General features: G+C 44.4%; 2 protein-coding genes across 4 annotated transcripts in view; both read left to right on the top strand.

Annotated features, from left to right (window-relative positions):
• Positions 1–15,841, top strand: part of LOC106656724 (rho GTPase-activating protein 20-like) — a 106,039-nt gene that overhangs the window by 23,650 nt on the left and 66,548 nt on the right. For all 3 annotated transcript variants that reach the window (XM_023463222.1, XM_023463220.1, XM_023463216.1), the window contains exons 4-5: positions 33–78; positions 790–962. In XM_023463222.1, coding sequence (XP_023318990.1) covers positions 33–78; positions 790–962 — 219 coding nt within the window. The remainder of the gene's footprint in view (positions 1–32; positions 79–789; positions 963–15,841) is intronic.
• On the top strand, positions 10,283–12,525 carry LOC106656725 (ankyrin-3-like). Its single transcript, XM_014377846.2, has 2 exons — positions 10,283–11,701; positions 11,774–12,525. The coding sequence occupies exons 1-2, from the start codon at positions 10,537–10,539 to the stop codon at positions 12,286–12,288; spliced, it is 1,680 nt and encodes a 559-aa protein (XP_014233332.1). The 5' UTR covers positions 10,283–10,536; the 3' UTR covers positions 12,289–12,525.

Genomic DNA, 15,841 nt, shown 5'->3' with positions numbered 1-15,841 from the left:
TATTTTTTATCGGCTACTTTTTCTTGTTGCAGATTCAAGAGTGGCTGGAAAATTGGCCGGGGGAAAGCTTCAAGCCCAGTGAGTACTATTACGATCGCCTCGATTGAAATTCAAATAAATATAAAGAAATGTACGAGAGTCGTAGCGTAGATGAGTGCGCGAGTTGTCGATTCCGCGCGGATTCTTCGCATAATAACGCCAACGTACTTTTGTCTTTGTCGTATATATAACTTTTTGCGATTCTCCATGTAGTCGCGTCATACATATATGCGCGGCGTTAAAAGCTCGACGCGCGCTTACCTCGGCTATCCTTTGCTCCTTTGCGACGACGCGAATAAACTCTCTTCCTCGAGTCTTTTCCGCGTGAAAGTTCAAAGTCCGCGCTGCTGCTGCTGCTGCTGCCGAGACAAGTCGTACACACACGTACGCGTATATATATTCTCGAAAAATGGACGCGCGGCCATAAATCGCGCGCATAATATCGCGCGCGCGCGCGGCTACTTTTTTTTTCTACCCGCGCGACGCGACGAGGCGCAAGGATGACGACGCCTGACGAGCGCATATTGTGCAGCTAGCCATGCCGACAGATAAACGGAAGTGTGTACGACTCGCCGATAAATCATGTTCCAAGGGAGAGAAGAGACGACTATCTTCCTGCTTCGCGCGCGGACAACTGCACGACACTGCAGCACTTTCTCGGAACTGCGCGCACACACACACACAACTGCGTATACGCGCGTTATAACTTTTTTTCCTCAAATTAGCCCGGCAAATTTTTCCAATCCACAGGTGATCTCTTCCCGGCGTCCTTGTGGTCGGCCTACTGGGCCTACCTGGAGAGGTACGCGGAGGCGAGGCGCACCCTCGACCGGCTCGAGGCCGAGGACAGTCCGCTGCTGCGCTTCCTCGAGCAGAGACAGGCCGCGGCCAAGTACTCGCCCTCGGCGCTGCTGCTTCTACCGGTGAGTAGTCTACTACTTTTATAGAAATACGTGTATAATAATCTCACGCGCGTGTCCTTAAATGTTCGCTCATTGCGCGCGAGTTCGAATCGTCCTCGCTCTCGTTGGCCGATCGTGACTCAGCCGCGAGCAATTGCTCTACTTATTTCTCGGCTTCTTTTTCCATTTTTACGCGCTTCTGACCGTGTATATACCGTGTTTTCGATGAATGACGCCGAGCGAGCGATTTTCCCCGTGCGCGAGGTCGATCGATACAACGAAGCGCGAGCCTCCTTGGCTTATCGCGTCTTTCGGTGAAATCTCACTGACTCGTGCCGACAATTCATTGTTTCTGGTCATTGTGCGAACGAATGTAATCCTTGGTAATTATTTCAAGAGTGTATCAGCCGAATAAGTAGAAAACATCGAAACTTGGAGCTTTCGACGTTGATAAACCTCGTTGGCTCTTCTCGGAACCGATAGATGGAAAATGAAAAAAAAAAACAAATTTTTATTCGCGGATCTATACGGAGTTATTTTTCAAAACAAGCTCGAGTACAGGTTACAGTATGTTTTTGACGCCGCATAATTCACGATTGCGTCGAACGGTCGGTCGAGCATTATGTAACACCGTACGAAATTCGAGTTTGCCAATCAAGCCAGAAATTTCCGAGATTCCATTAGATTATCTGGCTGGATGATCGTTTGACTAAAAAGCGACCATGGGCATACCTCGACTCGATCGCGCGGCTCGGTATAATTTTCCCGAATGCATAATCACGGGTAAGTTCGCGAGGGAAAGAGAGAGAAAAAAAACGGCAGAAGAGAATCGAGACGAGCTGGAAAAAATTACCATCCCGCAGCTCTTCGGTAGACAATGTGTGCGTGTGTGTTCACATGTTCGCGTATTCGCGTATATTCACTTCGTATCGGTATGCGGTCACGAGTGTGAGCTCGCGCGTTTAATATACACAGACACAGACAACTGCACACACAGTGAAAGTCTTACGTATCTCTCGTCGCTCATCTGGCCGTATAATATACGCCACATATATGAAGTGACGCAAGAAGAAGCCGCTTATACCTACCTTTATGCAGATAAATACAATACAAAAGTGATATGCGCGGCTCTTCGATCGTCTCTTGGCACTCTGCACTCGATGGCAGCATTTTATATGCTTCTCCGGATATGTGTGTAAGTGCACATAGTTGTGCCCCGAGCTGTTTTCTGCAGTTGGCCGTCGTCGTCGTCGTCGTCGCTAGTATTACACGACTCGCAGCGAGAGTTACATAGAAATTTTAGCTGCGAGCGCGTCGTGATCGTCGTTTTTCTGATTACTCAATCTAAACTCGTGCCGTGTACCTGCATATACAGCGCATTATGATCGGTTCCTCGTTTTCATTTAGCCATTGCCGATTTTTACCTCCACCTCTCGAAGATTCATTTAGATTTATTGAATTGAATCGTTATAGCAATGGATATTGGCTCGAGTTTTCATTTTGCCAAGAGAGACGATTCGATGAATGTTTTTCAAAGCGACGACTAAACAAAACTTGAGCCGTCGATACGGAGGCGCGACTGATTATATTTCCTCGGAGACGTTCGGCGCTCGCACAAGTCGGACGTCACGAGTCATTTGAAATTCGTAAAAGCGTCGAATTTTCATCGCTCGAGCGATAAAATCTATATTCGGCGGGTCGATCTGCGTCATCGATCGACCGCTCAATTTCCAGCCCGGCTCGTGGCTCTGCTTAGCTTTTCTCTTTTTTCCGCGCCGCGCAACGTCTGAAAATTCGATCGCAGGCCCGAATGGGAAACTGCACTGGCCCGTAAAAACGGCAATAAAAGTATAACGCGGCGCGCGGCGCGGGCTCGATTATATACGTTCACGAGCGATCGGGCGTTTAGCGAAACTTTCGTTTGGCAATAAAATTTCGAGGCGCAATTAATACTCGACTGTTTTTTTTCATGTCTGCGTGCGGCTCGAAAATCATCGAATTATCTTATAGATTCGCGATTACGGCTGGCTTTTGTTTCGGTTTCTTCCTTTTTCCATTCATTTTTTCGCCGGCTCGTCGCGCTGTACGTATATATAATACGGTAGGGTATTACTGGAAATCCGTTTTTTTTTTCTTCGAGCACATTACACGGCTCTCGTCGTCGAGTACATTATGTACGTAAGTTTACGCGAGATCTCGCTAGAGCACAGGTTTTCAATGCCTCTTTGTAACGTATAACAGCACACGGGCTGGCACACGGGCGCGATCTGCTTTCTCGGGCGTGCAGCGAACCCAAAGCGACTGCAATCTTTTCTTTTTCTCCGCCAAAACGTTATATGTGCACACACACACATTTATGTACATATACCGCTTCATTAAGTCGAAAAATTTCACCAGACGGTGCGTGAAGGCGCTGCCTCGCGGCTTATACGCTTCATTGGCATGTGCGAGCCCCTTTTGTTTTATATATCCTTCCTTTTGCCATATTTTTTTTTCTCTCTCTCTCTCTCTTCGTATGAGCGGCAATCGGTCGGTCGTCGTCGCTTAATACACACCGCCGGGGCTTTCTCTGCAGCTGATCCCGAGCAATTTACTTTCGCGATAGAGCTCCGAATAATAAGAAATCTTATTTTATGTAACTTCAAATGATAATGTATGTAAGTATATATCAATGAAATGGACGTTGCGATGTAGCTACCAACAACAATTGGCTGGACAGCTCGAGTCTCGCAGAAAGTATACATAAAATCAGGATCCATATCTACCTTTCAGAAAAAACACGAATTTTGGTGTAATACACAAGAGTTTTAGCTGGCGTTTTGCATCGATACGATTTTCCAAACGTCGATTGCTCGCGCAGTCCTCGATGCAACGATCAAGCTAATTATGCGCAAAACGAGCTTACGCGTACATATGCTGGGCTGCACGAATACAGGACGACTCGATCGTCGCGATTCATACGCGATACGATAGACACCGATTGTATTCCCCGATCGGTGCGATTTCGTGGCCTACATGCTCGATGCGAGTCGTTTTAATTAGGCCAGTGTAATTCTGACCCCGCGTCCATTGCGTCAAGTGCCGCGATATCGACTCGCGCGTTAATTACAGCCGCGGCTCGGAAGAAGAAAAAACGACGAGTTTTCGTGCGAGTTGGCGCGATAAAAGTTGAACCGGCCCCCATGTATATAGGAGCCTCGAACTATATATCGGAAAAAGCCGCGCGCACAACAACGAGTCTCGACATTGGCTCGGGCTCATTTTTCATTTATGTATATAATACATGTAAGAGAGTCGAAAGTTTCCGCGGCGGCGGCGGCTGGCAGTCTCTCGCGATCGGCGGGAAAAACTCCTGCGCGCGGCGCTCGCGGCGTATTTATGTGGAGGATCGCTCGCCAGCCAGCCCCGGGCGCTTTACATTAGACGCGAGAGAGCAGTTATACACACGCAACTTTCCCGGCTGCAGCTTTTACAAACGTCCTTATATTATATAGCGACTTTTTTCCTATATCCTCGCGCGCAACACGCATGCGAACGAAAAGAACCGGAAATTAATCAATGTGAAAATGGACCGATTGATATATAATATGAGCGCGGCGATTTTCTCTTCCATGTCTATTAAAATTGAACGTTTTCTTTTGCTCGGCGCGATGAGCATATTGTATTTCGTGTCGCGATTCTCCTTTGTTTCTCAAAAATTATCGACTTTTATATCAAATAACATTTATATCTTTACTTTATTTGTTTGTATTATTTATTTATGTAAGAGTTGAATTAAAAAGTAAAGCCACTTAGATTTAAATTTTATTAGCTTGCGATTAAGAAGCAAATTCAGTAAATTAAGAATGTATTTCGTTTTCCTCCGAAACTTTATTCATTTTTTTAAACGTAATTATTATCGTATTTTTATAGAATAAGATAACATTGGAAGAAATTACAGTATTATTATGGAAGAAAGTTTTTAAATAAGTCTTTTAAGCAATACTCTAAATTTCGTATACATTTGTTGGGTCATTGTGGGTATAATTCATACGGAATGAGAGGAATAAAAATAAATTGAAAAGCTCGAAATTCTGAGGACGGTTGGAAGTCAAAGATCACTCAGATCCGCGTCTTTCCCCAACCCTCGACACTGGGATATGCTACACGAAACCCCATCGATGAAAGCATATGAATTATTTAACGATTGTCTGTGCTATTCAGTTTTTGTACTAATCGGTTTATACTACTCGCGGGAGCCTAATGTAATATCGAGCGGCGACTGAGATAATTAAGAAAAAGTCGAATCCAATCGACCGGTTGCGCTATCGATATCAATAGATGGCATCGACAGCACTTGGCTCGAAAATTCGAGCACTAGACTTTCATTCGACTCGTTGTCTCGCCTAGTTCGAATCCGTTTTAATGGGTATAATTCAACCTCCGAACGCAAAAATAGTCAATTTCTATTATTTTTCTCAAGCTATATACGCAGTCTAGCCGATCGGTAGCATTTGATAAATTCGACCGGTTGACGAACGAAAAGAAATTACGGCGCGATTCGGAAAAAGTCGACAATGCAACAGGATTTAATTCGCGTGTATAGCTCGTTAAACGCAGGAGGGGAAAAAAAGCTGCGCGCGACGATCGAACTTTCATCGAATCGCTATTTATATATTATATACACGTTGCGCGCAATTGACGAAAGCCGAGGTAGCGATCGCGCGGAGATGCCAGGAGAGACTCCGCCGTCGCCCGGAAAAGTCGAATTATTCGCGGATCGTCGTCTGTCAAGAGCGTTCGCCAACTTTGCGATATAACGAGACGTTACACACACGCGCGGAATCTGCCAACTTTCGCCTCCGCGAGTCCTCGTCGTCGTTCGCTCTGCAGCTTATTAATTGGCTCGTGCGCGCCCGGCTCGTAATAAGCGCGGGCCCAACAACGACTGCGCAATAGGATAGTCTACTCATTAACAATGGGATCTTTCTTTCTCTCTTCGGACTTTTTTTTCTCGTCTCGATCGAGCCGATCCGCAAAGTTCATTTCTGTAATTGCGCTCGGGCCGTGCGCGAAATTAGTCGCACACGGCGTGCGCGGCGTATCGCTCGGGCTTTTACGACGATCCGACATGAAGCAATATACGCGAGTCATATAACAAAGATCGGTATCGATCTCCGAGTGGAGTTTCGCTCGTTATGCGGCCGATTAAGTCAACGGATCCACGATTATTTGCTCGCAGTTAGGTGTGAAATTCGGGGCAGTAATTTCTCCTAGTGCCAGACAATTCGAGGACTTACTTGGATGTTTACAAACAAGATCTAAAAACATGTGAACACGGGACCAAAGTCCGTTTGATGTGGTGTTTGTTTTAATTATGGTTTCTCGTTTTACAAATTATGTTCTTGAATTGGTATGAATAAGATTTGTTCATTCAATCGTGTGAGAGGAAAAATGTGTTGCTCATAGAGCCTTTCAAATCAGTCGAGATTTAAGGTATCCTGTACAGTAGTATCTACAATTAAAACTAAAAATATTGTACTACCATAATAATAATGAATATGTGAGAAAGCTCGTATGAAATATATGTCACAGATAGGCTCGCTAAAATAAGCTCGGACTCGGCGGGAATTTCTGAGTAAAATGGAAATACCAGAGATTGCAGTAAAGGAGCGTAAAGCGAGTTGCGCATTGGCATTCGCATTATACACAACAAAAGGCAGCTTACATATCGAGGTACGAATGCGACTGCTGCTGCTGCTGGGAGACATCCGCGTGTAGAGCCAGTCCGAGCTCGTATAAAGAAGAAAATGGAAAAGTCGAGCTCTCTGGCAAGTACAAGTATTTGTATAGGTACTGTGTTGCTGCTGCTGGTATGCAAGCCAGCCAGCAACCGAGCGGAGAATTGCGGGGGCTATATTGCAATGGGCGCGTGACATTAGCCTATACGCAATTCTCTTATAGCCAAGTTCACTTTCAGTTTCTCGACTCGCGTTGCGACTATATAGTCGCGCGATGGTATATAGTCCCTATATACTCGGCGCTCGGAGGGATACATGTGCGTGGCTCTTTATGCGCCGAGAGCACGAGAAACTTTCGCTGCTCCATAGAGAGAAATATATAGCATGCATATCGCGCGCAGCTCGAGACGATGTTATAGTCGTCCTGCGCACGCAACTACTATCTCGCTTCAGTTTTTTTTTTTTTTTGTTTTTTTTTCATGCCCATCGCGGCGGACTCTATTATAAATGCATCGTATCACCCGCAGAGCAAACCAGAGAGGAGAGAGAGAGAGAGAGAGAGAACGAGTGAGAAAAGTGGACGAGGCTACCGATCATTTTGCACTTTTTTCTCTCTCTCTCTCTCTCTTTATTTGACCTGCCTCGCCGCGGGGTGCAGCAGATCCGCGCCTGGCAAAGCATGTGCATATAGATACACGCGAGCGGATCGAGCCGCATCGAAGGTCGACTTTACGAGCCTGTGTGCTCGCTCTCTCGCGTGGTGTACCACATACGCTGCGCGTAATTCACAATATCAACGACGGACAAAAAGGAAAGCGATCGGCCGAAAGAGACGAGGATTCAATTTTCTCGCGGCGCACGATCTGTTGTTGCACTGCTTGTGTGTAGGTATACGGGGGGGATCGGCACACGATCGCGCGCGAAAACAATCAAATTCTTGAAATTTATGCCCCGCGCGCGAGGCCATTATGTAGATAAGAAATTTATATATCGAATCGGCGCATTAGATGGGAAAATCGACGCGCGTAGTGCACACAATACAAGATCATCTGTAACGACGACGTACGTACGTAAAACGATACTCATCGAGAGCGTCGATGCAGATCGTCGACTTTTTCGCAATCGGGATCTTTCTGCGGTAGTCCGTCTTATAAGTTGCGCGCACATCGTCTAGATATGAAAATGAAGAAGACGCTTTATAAGACGCGATATACGCAAGCGCAATACAATGCGGCGGCGGTCGTATCGTGACTTTTCATCTTCATACGCGCGGGGCCTCTATACGTCGACAATTGCCGCTTCTGCTCGAGACGCTATATAATAAGGCAGCGACGGCGGAAAAAGCGAAAGTAGATCCTTTGGGAGTTTGGGATTTTCATCCTGCGCGCCGATATATCTGCTCGCGTAGCAGAAATAATCCGCTGCTGCTGCTGCTGCTGCTCGTCCTCTGCTGCGGATCCCACCCATATAACGAGCCCCACATAACACTGCACACGCTGCACAGTCGGGCGATAATAATACTCGATATATAAATACATATGGGAAACTGCGCGCACGCGAGAAAGCCACGAACTTGTGTGTGTGTGTGCGTGTACGTGAGAGTGTGTGCTGTGATTTGCCACCATGGCAAGCCGCCGCAGCAGCCGCGTCCTCTTATTTTCTCTTTCAGCTTTTGCGGCTGATTATCCTTGGCGATTGTTTTCTCTCTCTCTCTCTCTCTCTCTCTCTCTCTCTCTCTTGCAGTGCAGCACGTATACTCGCATATTAGCCAGGAGACGATCGTCCTCCTTAAGCTCGACTAATTACTTTGCAGTTTTATTGACCGATCGATGCACAATATACACACGCGTATTGTGCACCCCCCGCGTCGTTGAATCGCCCCGTACGATCGCAATAAAATAATGCCTCGATACAGCTCGTGATATTTTCGTCGTATATTGCGTCCAAACTTCAATCTCTGATCCCTGCGTCCCCTCGTCGCCATATTCCAATTTTATAATATAGTATCATTTGCAACGGTTGTTCGCGTGATTTATGCAGCGGACTCCGCGGAGTCGACACAGGTGCGTGACTTTATCGGCTACGGTAGCTCTCGAGCAGACTCGGCGCAGATTTCTAATGCGCTTAAATATTTAAATGCGCGCGCGTGTGTGTGTGTCTGTGCAGATTTGCGAGAGGAATAGAGTAAAATTCGAGTGTTTGCATAGGCGCTGACTTAATCAGCGAACTGCCGACTGGCTGCCGCGTGCACATTTGTAAAAGCTCGCACAGGCGGCTCTCCAAGAGAAACGATATGCGGAAAAAATGCGCCGCGAGTTTCACGGGACACGCGGATCGATGCTTGTAATAACGTATGCCTCTCGTGCGCTTGCAAAAATCGGCCGATCGGCTAATACGTTAGGATCGCAGCCGCAGCTGGCAACGATGTGTGCAGGCCGTTTTCAAGGATACTTATATGTACACTTACGCGCGAGTTGCGAAAAGGCCGCGCGCGCGCGCGACTTTCTTCGCGGCAAACTTGAGTGAAAGCCGCGCGCATAGGCTCTGCGATTTCGGAAACCGGGGTGTCGCGACTCAACTCGACTTCGAAAATTCGACTGCTGTTGATATAGCCGGTTTTGACGTCCATAATAATATTCGAATATCTAGTCAGCAAGTCATTGAACATTACTAACATCAATGATATTTGCATGTATCCTAATGTCAAATTATTTTAGATACTTGATTGAAACCTATAAGCTGACCATTTGTGTCAGAGAAAATGAATTATTTTAAAAATATCTTACGAAATTTGAGTCGAGTGAATGAAATTGATCTTTAAACTGTCGATGAGACTCATAAGTAAAATGACCCAAGGTGCATGAAAATCGGTTCAGTAGATTCCGAGTGTACCACATATTTCACGTCCATTTTCAAAAATATGCAGTTCAAAAATACAATAAAAAATATCGACTTTTTAAAAGTTCAAAGATGGATTACTACCTCGAAAAAGAGCGCGAAGTCACAATCATAGTAGAAAAGTTTACCCTTTCTTAAATTTATTATTCAAATTGGTATCTGATCAATAAGTATACATAATTTGGAATTTCGTGTGCCGAATATGATTTGAAATATTAATTTTCTTGAAATCTAAACTGTCGAGGTAGTTTAAACTGTTTGATTAAAAATTTGTACAATATCGTGTAACTATTCATTAAATGCTCCTAAAAAATAATCCGCCAAGCCGTATTTGTTCAATGGGCTTGGAAATGGTTCAATTTTATTTTATCGCTACATAATGTTCATCATTTAATTAGTTCACGAGGTGTTAACGTTATATTCATATTTTTTATTTTATCTAGCAATGATTAAAAGATGCATCCAATTTTAAATTATTATGTTGCGCTAAAGTCGACTTTCAAAATCGACACATAATCTCTTCAAGACTATACGGCACGAGACGTTTATGTACGTTGATGTCCGCGAGTCTGCTAAGCAGATCATGGCCGCTTGATTTTGCGCCTACGACGTACCCTGCGCGCGCACCATTAGCTCCATTTCTCTCGCACCCCATCGGTAAACATCGATGACGAGACAGGGAGCCAAGTTACGGCGATTTATTAGCATGCCACAATACATATCTTGACTTTCTAAGTAAACAGAGGCAGTAGCAACATCAGTAGTAACTTGTGACAATAAACTGTAAATCGGTTGGCAGGAAAGGTGTTTTTCTGTAGCGACCTCTTTCCATCCGTTAGGACTCTTGATTACAATATTGAGGCTATAAAAGCGCTATCATCAACATCTTCTCTTTTTCACGTGTAGTTACCAGTGTCCAGTACTAGACTCAAAAATTATCGTAACAGAAGTTCATTTTGTCAACAACTCAATTCAAAATGGCAACAAATGGAAACGATGAATATTTTCCAGAGCCTTCTGAAGATAATTGCGAAGCAATGGAATGGGATGGAAACAATGAAAGTATTCCACAGTCTTCTGAAGAGTCTTCTGAAGAGTCTTCTGCAGATTCTTGCGAATCAGAGTCTGCTAAAAATTATTTGAACAGCATCAGCAATATGGACGAAAGACGTGAAAAATTGTGCCGAGGATATGCTGAACAACGATGGGGAGGCGACGTTTTTATAACACTTATGAATTGTCAAAGCCTGTTTCCGAGTGACGAAGATAAAAGATATTTTGTAAAATTTGCTCTGACAGAGTTCCACAGTTCAACAGACTTCAATTTAATGATTTTAAAAATGATAAAAGAGTCCAACTTCAACATGCATGACTTTAGATTCGAAGATGGAAAGTCTGCTGTGCATTATTTAGCTAGCATTGACGCATTGCCGATCATACCACTCCAACGAAGACTTATGCTGCCTTTCATGGAATTCTTCTTGGAAAACGCAGAGCAAAATTACCAAGACGAGCACGGTTACACGTATTTACACGGAGCCTGCATGTCCGGTAACGTGACTGCGCTGAATATGCTCTTGAGCCAAGGCGTGGATGTCAATCTCAACTCATACAGGTACGCACCGTTGCATATTGCAGCCCAGTACAGGAACGATAATGTGGTTGAAATTTTATTGAGACACCGAGCCAGTCCGAATCAGCCGGACCACGAGCGATCGACTCCACTTCATGCCCTCGCGCGGCTGCGTATATGCGACTGTGACGACGGCCTCGACGTCTGCGATCGTAAACGACCAGTCGATAAGCTCGTAGAAATGCTCGTAGGAGATGGAGCAGAGCTCGAAGCTCGCAACTCTCACGGGGACACACCTTTACAGCTGGCGGTCTCCAGGTTTGACCGGGAACTGGTAGAGGCTCTTTTGAAACGCGGAGCAAGCATAAGTAACTTGAATGACGATCGGATGTTCAGCTGGGATTTTTCCCCGTTGGAATTGAGGTATCCCTATACTCTGTGGATTATCGAGACGATTCGATTATTACAGTCGGCTGGCTACGAAATGGACTTCCAGGCTAGATTCAGAATGATTAAACTTTGGATGAGAGTTCGAGGAAACGATGCCGATTATATTCTTTCAGATCTTGGTAGGTCATTTAACTTTCCCAATGTAAACATTTTTCATTTAGTTTTTGAAATTTATTTTTATTTTTAATTAGATCACTATTCCTATGCCTCGCTTTGTCACCATCTATCTATTACTGAGACATTTGGCTTTTATATCCATCAAAATACAAATGATTTTTGGCGTCAAAAATTGGAACAATTAAGACCTTTTCATGGAAATAACGCATTGGATTCGATTCTTGTAATAGGCTACGGTTTCACGCTGGAAGATGCAGCGAAAATGAATGCAATTAAGGTTACCGAAGATATCTCACTTTATCAACTTTGCCAAATGAACTATAGCGAAGGTTACTCGATTTTGAAAAATATACAGAATTGGCGTATCCCACCAATGGATCAAATATCGGGTACTACCATGAACATAAGAGTAAAAAGACACATAGGAAACATTTTAATGAGGCGGGAGTTGGAATTATTTGTATCCGATCTGTTCATGACTAATCATTGTCAATTAAATCTTCCTCATACTGCTTGTCGAAAAATTACCGAATATATGAGTTACGAGGATCTACTGCGTATATGCGAACAGATAATTGAAGATAATTAAGCCAATGCGACGGTGTGAACGTCCATGAGCGCAACGCCAGATTCGTCAGGTTTACAATTTTTAGCATTTTAGACATTTGCTCTGATGCGAGCTACAGAAAACGTGTGAAAATATAGTGAACATAGTTTTTATGTTGATATTTACTGATAATATACAATGATTTATTGTAATATAGCATTGAATGATTTTTGAGTGTCTCTTTTTTGTACGCGTGAATACAAAAAAACTAAACTAGAATGAGTTTTAATAATTATTTAATTAACCTTTATTAATTTCATGTTGACTATAACATTCATTCGAGTTTTGAAGCATCACTTTTTGTATATAAAGTCAGTGGGGTGAAAAAAAAATTCGAACTCGAAGTGAAAAAATGTTGTAATTTACGTAAGATTTTCTATAATTTATTTCAAATCTGTCTCAATAGGGACAGTAACATGAGTGAACTTATATTTAGTGATTTAAGCTCGCCTAATTTTGACTATGGAATCTGGCATTGAAACAAGTCGTTGAGTCGAGGAAATCCGGATTTCTTTGAGTTGCTGACAATATGTGAATCTCCTCTCCGGCTGATGACATATTTAGTCTTTTCAGATTGCCTCGTTCGTTACATATTAAGGAGTTTCCATAATAGTAATTCAAATAAGTTTATGCACAAGTGAGTAACATCCTATAATATTTTAAATTCAATGTATCACGGTGAGATTTGAAATTCTGTTTCTAACGCATAAGTGTACATAGATTGAATATCGTTTTTTTTTAAACCAATAGTCGATAAAAAGTTTGTGAATGTGCAAAATGGTGTGACTTTTTGTGTGTACGAGGTATAATCTCGACTGCAGCAGGTCAGGACGGTGCATCTTCTGCTGCTGTAAGTTACGTATAGATATATATAATAGCCGTGCATCGCGACTGGTTCAAGGTGCGCAGCCGATGGCGTGACTAGATGCACGTATACAGGCGACCAGTGTGTATACAGGACCGACAACGAGATGGCCAGATTCGCGCGTAGATATAATCGCCGGAGCCTTGGATTCGATATCGAGACGATGCCGAAGCTCGAGCGAGCTCGTTCCGAGAAATAATTTACGCGCGGGGAAAGCATACATGTACACGTGTATACGTAGCTGCAGGCTATGTAGGGTCGGATTTATGCGACTGCCAAGTGCCAATCAGTCGTTAATACCGATTCGCAGAGAGCATATGTCCTTTGACAAAGTTCCTTGTGGAATATATGTATGTAGCGTCGGCGCGAAAAAGCATCGCAACGTCGTTCGCACGATTTATACCGCGCGGCGGCTCATTTTATAGGCCCACCTCGGCTGCACGCGGAGCTATATAATTGGCGCGAAAAATGCATTTATGACTGGGCCAGACGTTAAAGACACAGCGCGCGCACTTAGACATTAGCACGCGCGCTCGGCAATATTGTATAGTTTCACTCGTTGTGTTTTGGTCGAAATTGGAACGAATTTCCATTTACGTGTCGCAGCCGCATGTGAGCTTTCACTGCGCGACTCGGCTCTGTACTGTATGCTGCTACAATAATTTTCCTCGTCGTTATCGACTTTTCGACGCGTACATCGAATTGCTCGATACGAAACATTGCCGTATACCGGGGGCAAAAATGAAGTATGAAATGAGCGAGAATTGGTAATTATACTCACTAACTCGATTTTTTCGATATTGATCCTTACTTGGTTCAGATAGGTTATCAGACACAACGAATCGATGTTTAAAGAAAAAGCTGCAAGAGCTACTTTTGAAGCTAATTCTCTTCTAAAGTTTGCAGTTTCGAGCGTCGTGTTGAGATGGACATATTGATTACCTTTCAAGTGTCATGTAAAAGGAAGATTAGTAAAAAAAACAATATTCACAACACCTGTTGTCATCGGAATTCTAGTGAGAGAAATCCCAGAATGATTGATTAATCGTGTGGTTGGATGCAGGGCCATATATTTTTTCAAAATGGTTCGCAGAATTTATATAATTTTTTGCCGATTTTAGACGAGTACGTAAAAGAATCTCCATTGTCGCGTGAATGTAATTTAACGAGTAACTCGAGTAGCTCGACGATCCGATGCAATACAAGCGTCTCGTTGGAATGGCCACGATACACACGAGCTTCTTGTATCACGAGCCGCTGCTGCTGTGCGTGCGCACTGGGCCACGCTGCAAATGCTTATTCGCGTCGTCGTCGGGCCCTATAATAATACAAGGAAATCGCTGCCTTTGGCTGCACTGGTACATACCTTATACCAGCGCGGCGCATGAGTAACGGTAGCGCTGCGATTCGACCTGCCTCGGCGCGTCCCTCGATGGCTTATCGTAATCGGCCGCAGTTTGGCCAGCAGCAGCAGCACAATGCAGCTTTACAATGTGCGCGAGGCTTATTTTGCGTGGACCAATTGAGATATGTGTGTGCTCGCGCGTGTGCCTCGAATTCCCCTATTAACAATCGAAGATGCCACCGTGTGTATCGTCGTTTGTATATAGAGTCGAGGCTGCAGCTAGCCCCAATACATAACGGGCCTCGGCTCCGGTACCGCTAACGCTCGCCAACACCAAACGGCCGCCAAATATATGCCATGTATATCCATATTGCTGCGGTGCCAACTCGAACATCGTTGCGTATGGACAATTTAGCTGCTAATCTGTTTAGTCTGCACCACAGCAACAACAACAACAAATCATAAACGGAAAAGACACATCAACGTCGCGACGAGTCAATGGGCAATTTTAGCGATAGCCGAGGCGAAGAGAGCGAGTATATAAGGGCCTCGGGGCCATTTTCTCCGATTCTCACTCTCGCTCGGTGACTCTCTGGAAAAATTTGAAGACCGGCGTGTCGCGGCCCGCAACTATAATACATGCATATGCGCACGTAGTATCGGCGATTTTCACTTTTAGCCATTCTCGTATTACATCGCGCCTGTGTTGGTACATACGCAACTGCAGTCGCTACTTTTGCTAGTCTCTCTCTCTCTCTCTCTCTCTCTCTCGCTGTGCATGTGCCAGATGCGTTTTCGAAAGTTCAAAGCAGCAAAATCCCATAGCAGAATGCCATTAGCCGCGAGTCCGCGTGCTCGCGGGGCCGCCGTCTCTAACTATATAATATATTAAATCAGCCGGGGAAAAACAAGCTTATGCCTGAAACGAGCTCGAATCGGCTCTATACCTGAGAGCCATGCGGCCATTGATATACGATATTTTCGCACGAAGCGCGCACTAGGCTTATACATATACGTGCCACAAAAATCGCTAAAAAACACTCGAATAATATATCGTTGCTACGTGTATAAATACGAGCTTTATTGCCGCGCACAATGCACGTTACACGGCTGCAGCTTGAAAATGCTCGAGTACAGAGGAATCTCTCTCTCTCTCTCTCTCTACTCAACGAATCAATCGTCGGACAATAATTCAGCCGCAACGTTTTATCGGGACTTTTTTTTCCCCCCCTCTGCTCGATCGGATAAACAAGTGCAATAGAGAGTTTGATCGATCAGCCGAGAGATTTAACATATATAGAAATGGAAATGATTGGGCGATCGGG

This window comes from Trichogramma pretiosum, unplaced genomic scaffold, assembly GCF_000599845.2.
Source record: "Trichogramma pretiosum strain Unisexual culture from Peru unplaced genomic scaffold, Tpre_2.0 scaffold41, whole genome shotgun sequence".
Taxonomy (NCBI): domain Eukaryota; kingdom Metazoa; phylum Arthropoda; class Insecta; order Hymenoptera; family Trichogrammatidae; genus Trichogramma; species Trichogramma pretiosum.
The sequence above is the reverse complement of the archived record's forward strand: the minus strand, read 5'-3'. Positions and strand labels throughout refer to the sequence as shown.

What these genes read in the sequence shown, in the direction of transcription:
- LOC106656725 (XM_014377846.2), top strand. Translation starts at nt 10,537, where the DNA reads ATGGCAACAAATGGAAACGATGAATATTTTCCAGAGCCTTCTGAAGAT. An exon ending in TTATATTCTTTCAGATCTTG is followed by an intron (nt 11,702 to 11,773) that starts GTAGGTCATTTA and finishes ATTTTTAATTAG; the next exon opens with ATCACTATTCCTATGCCTCG.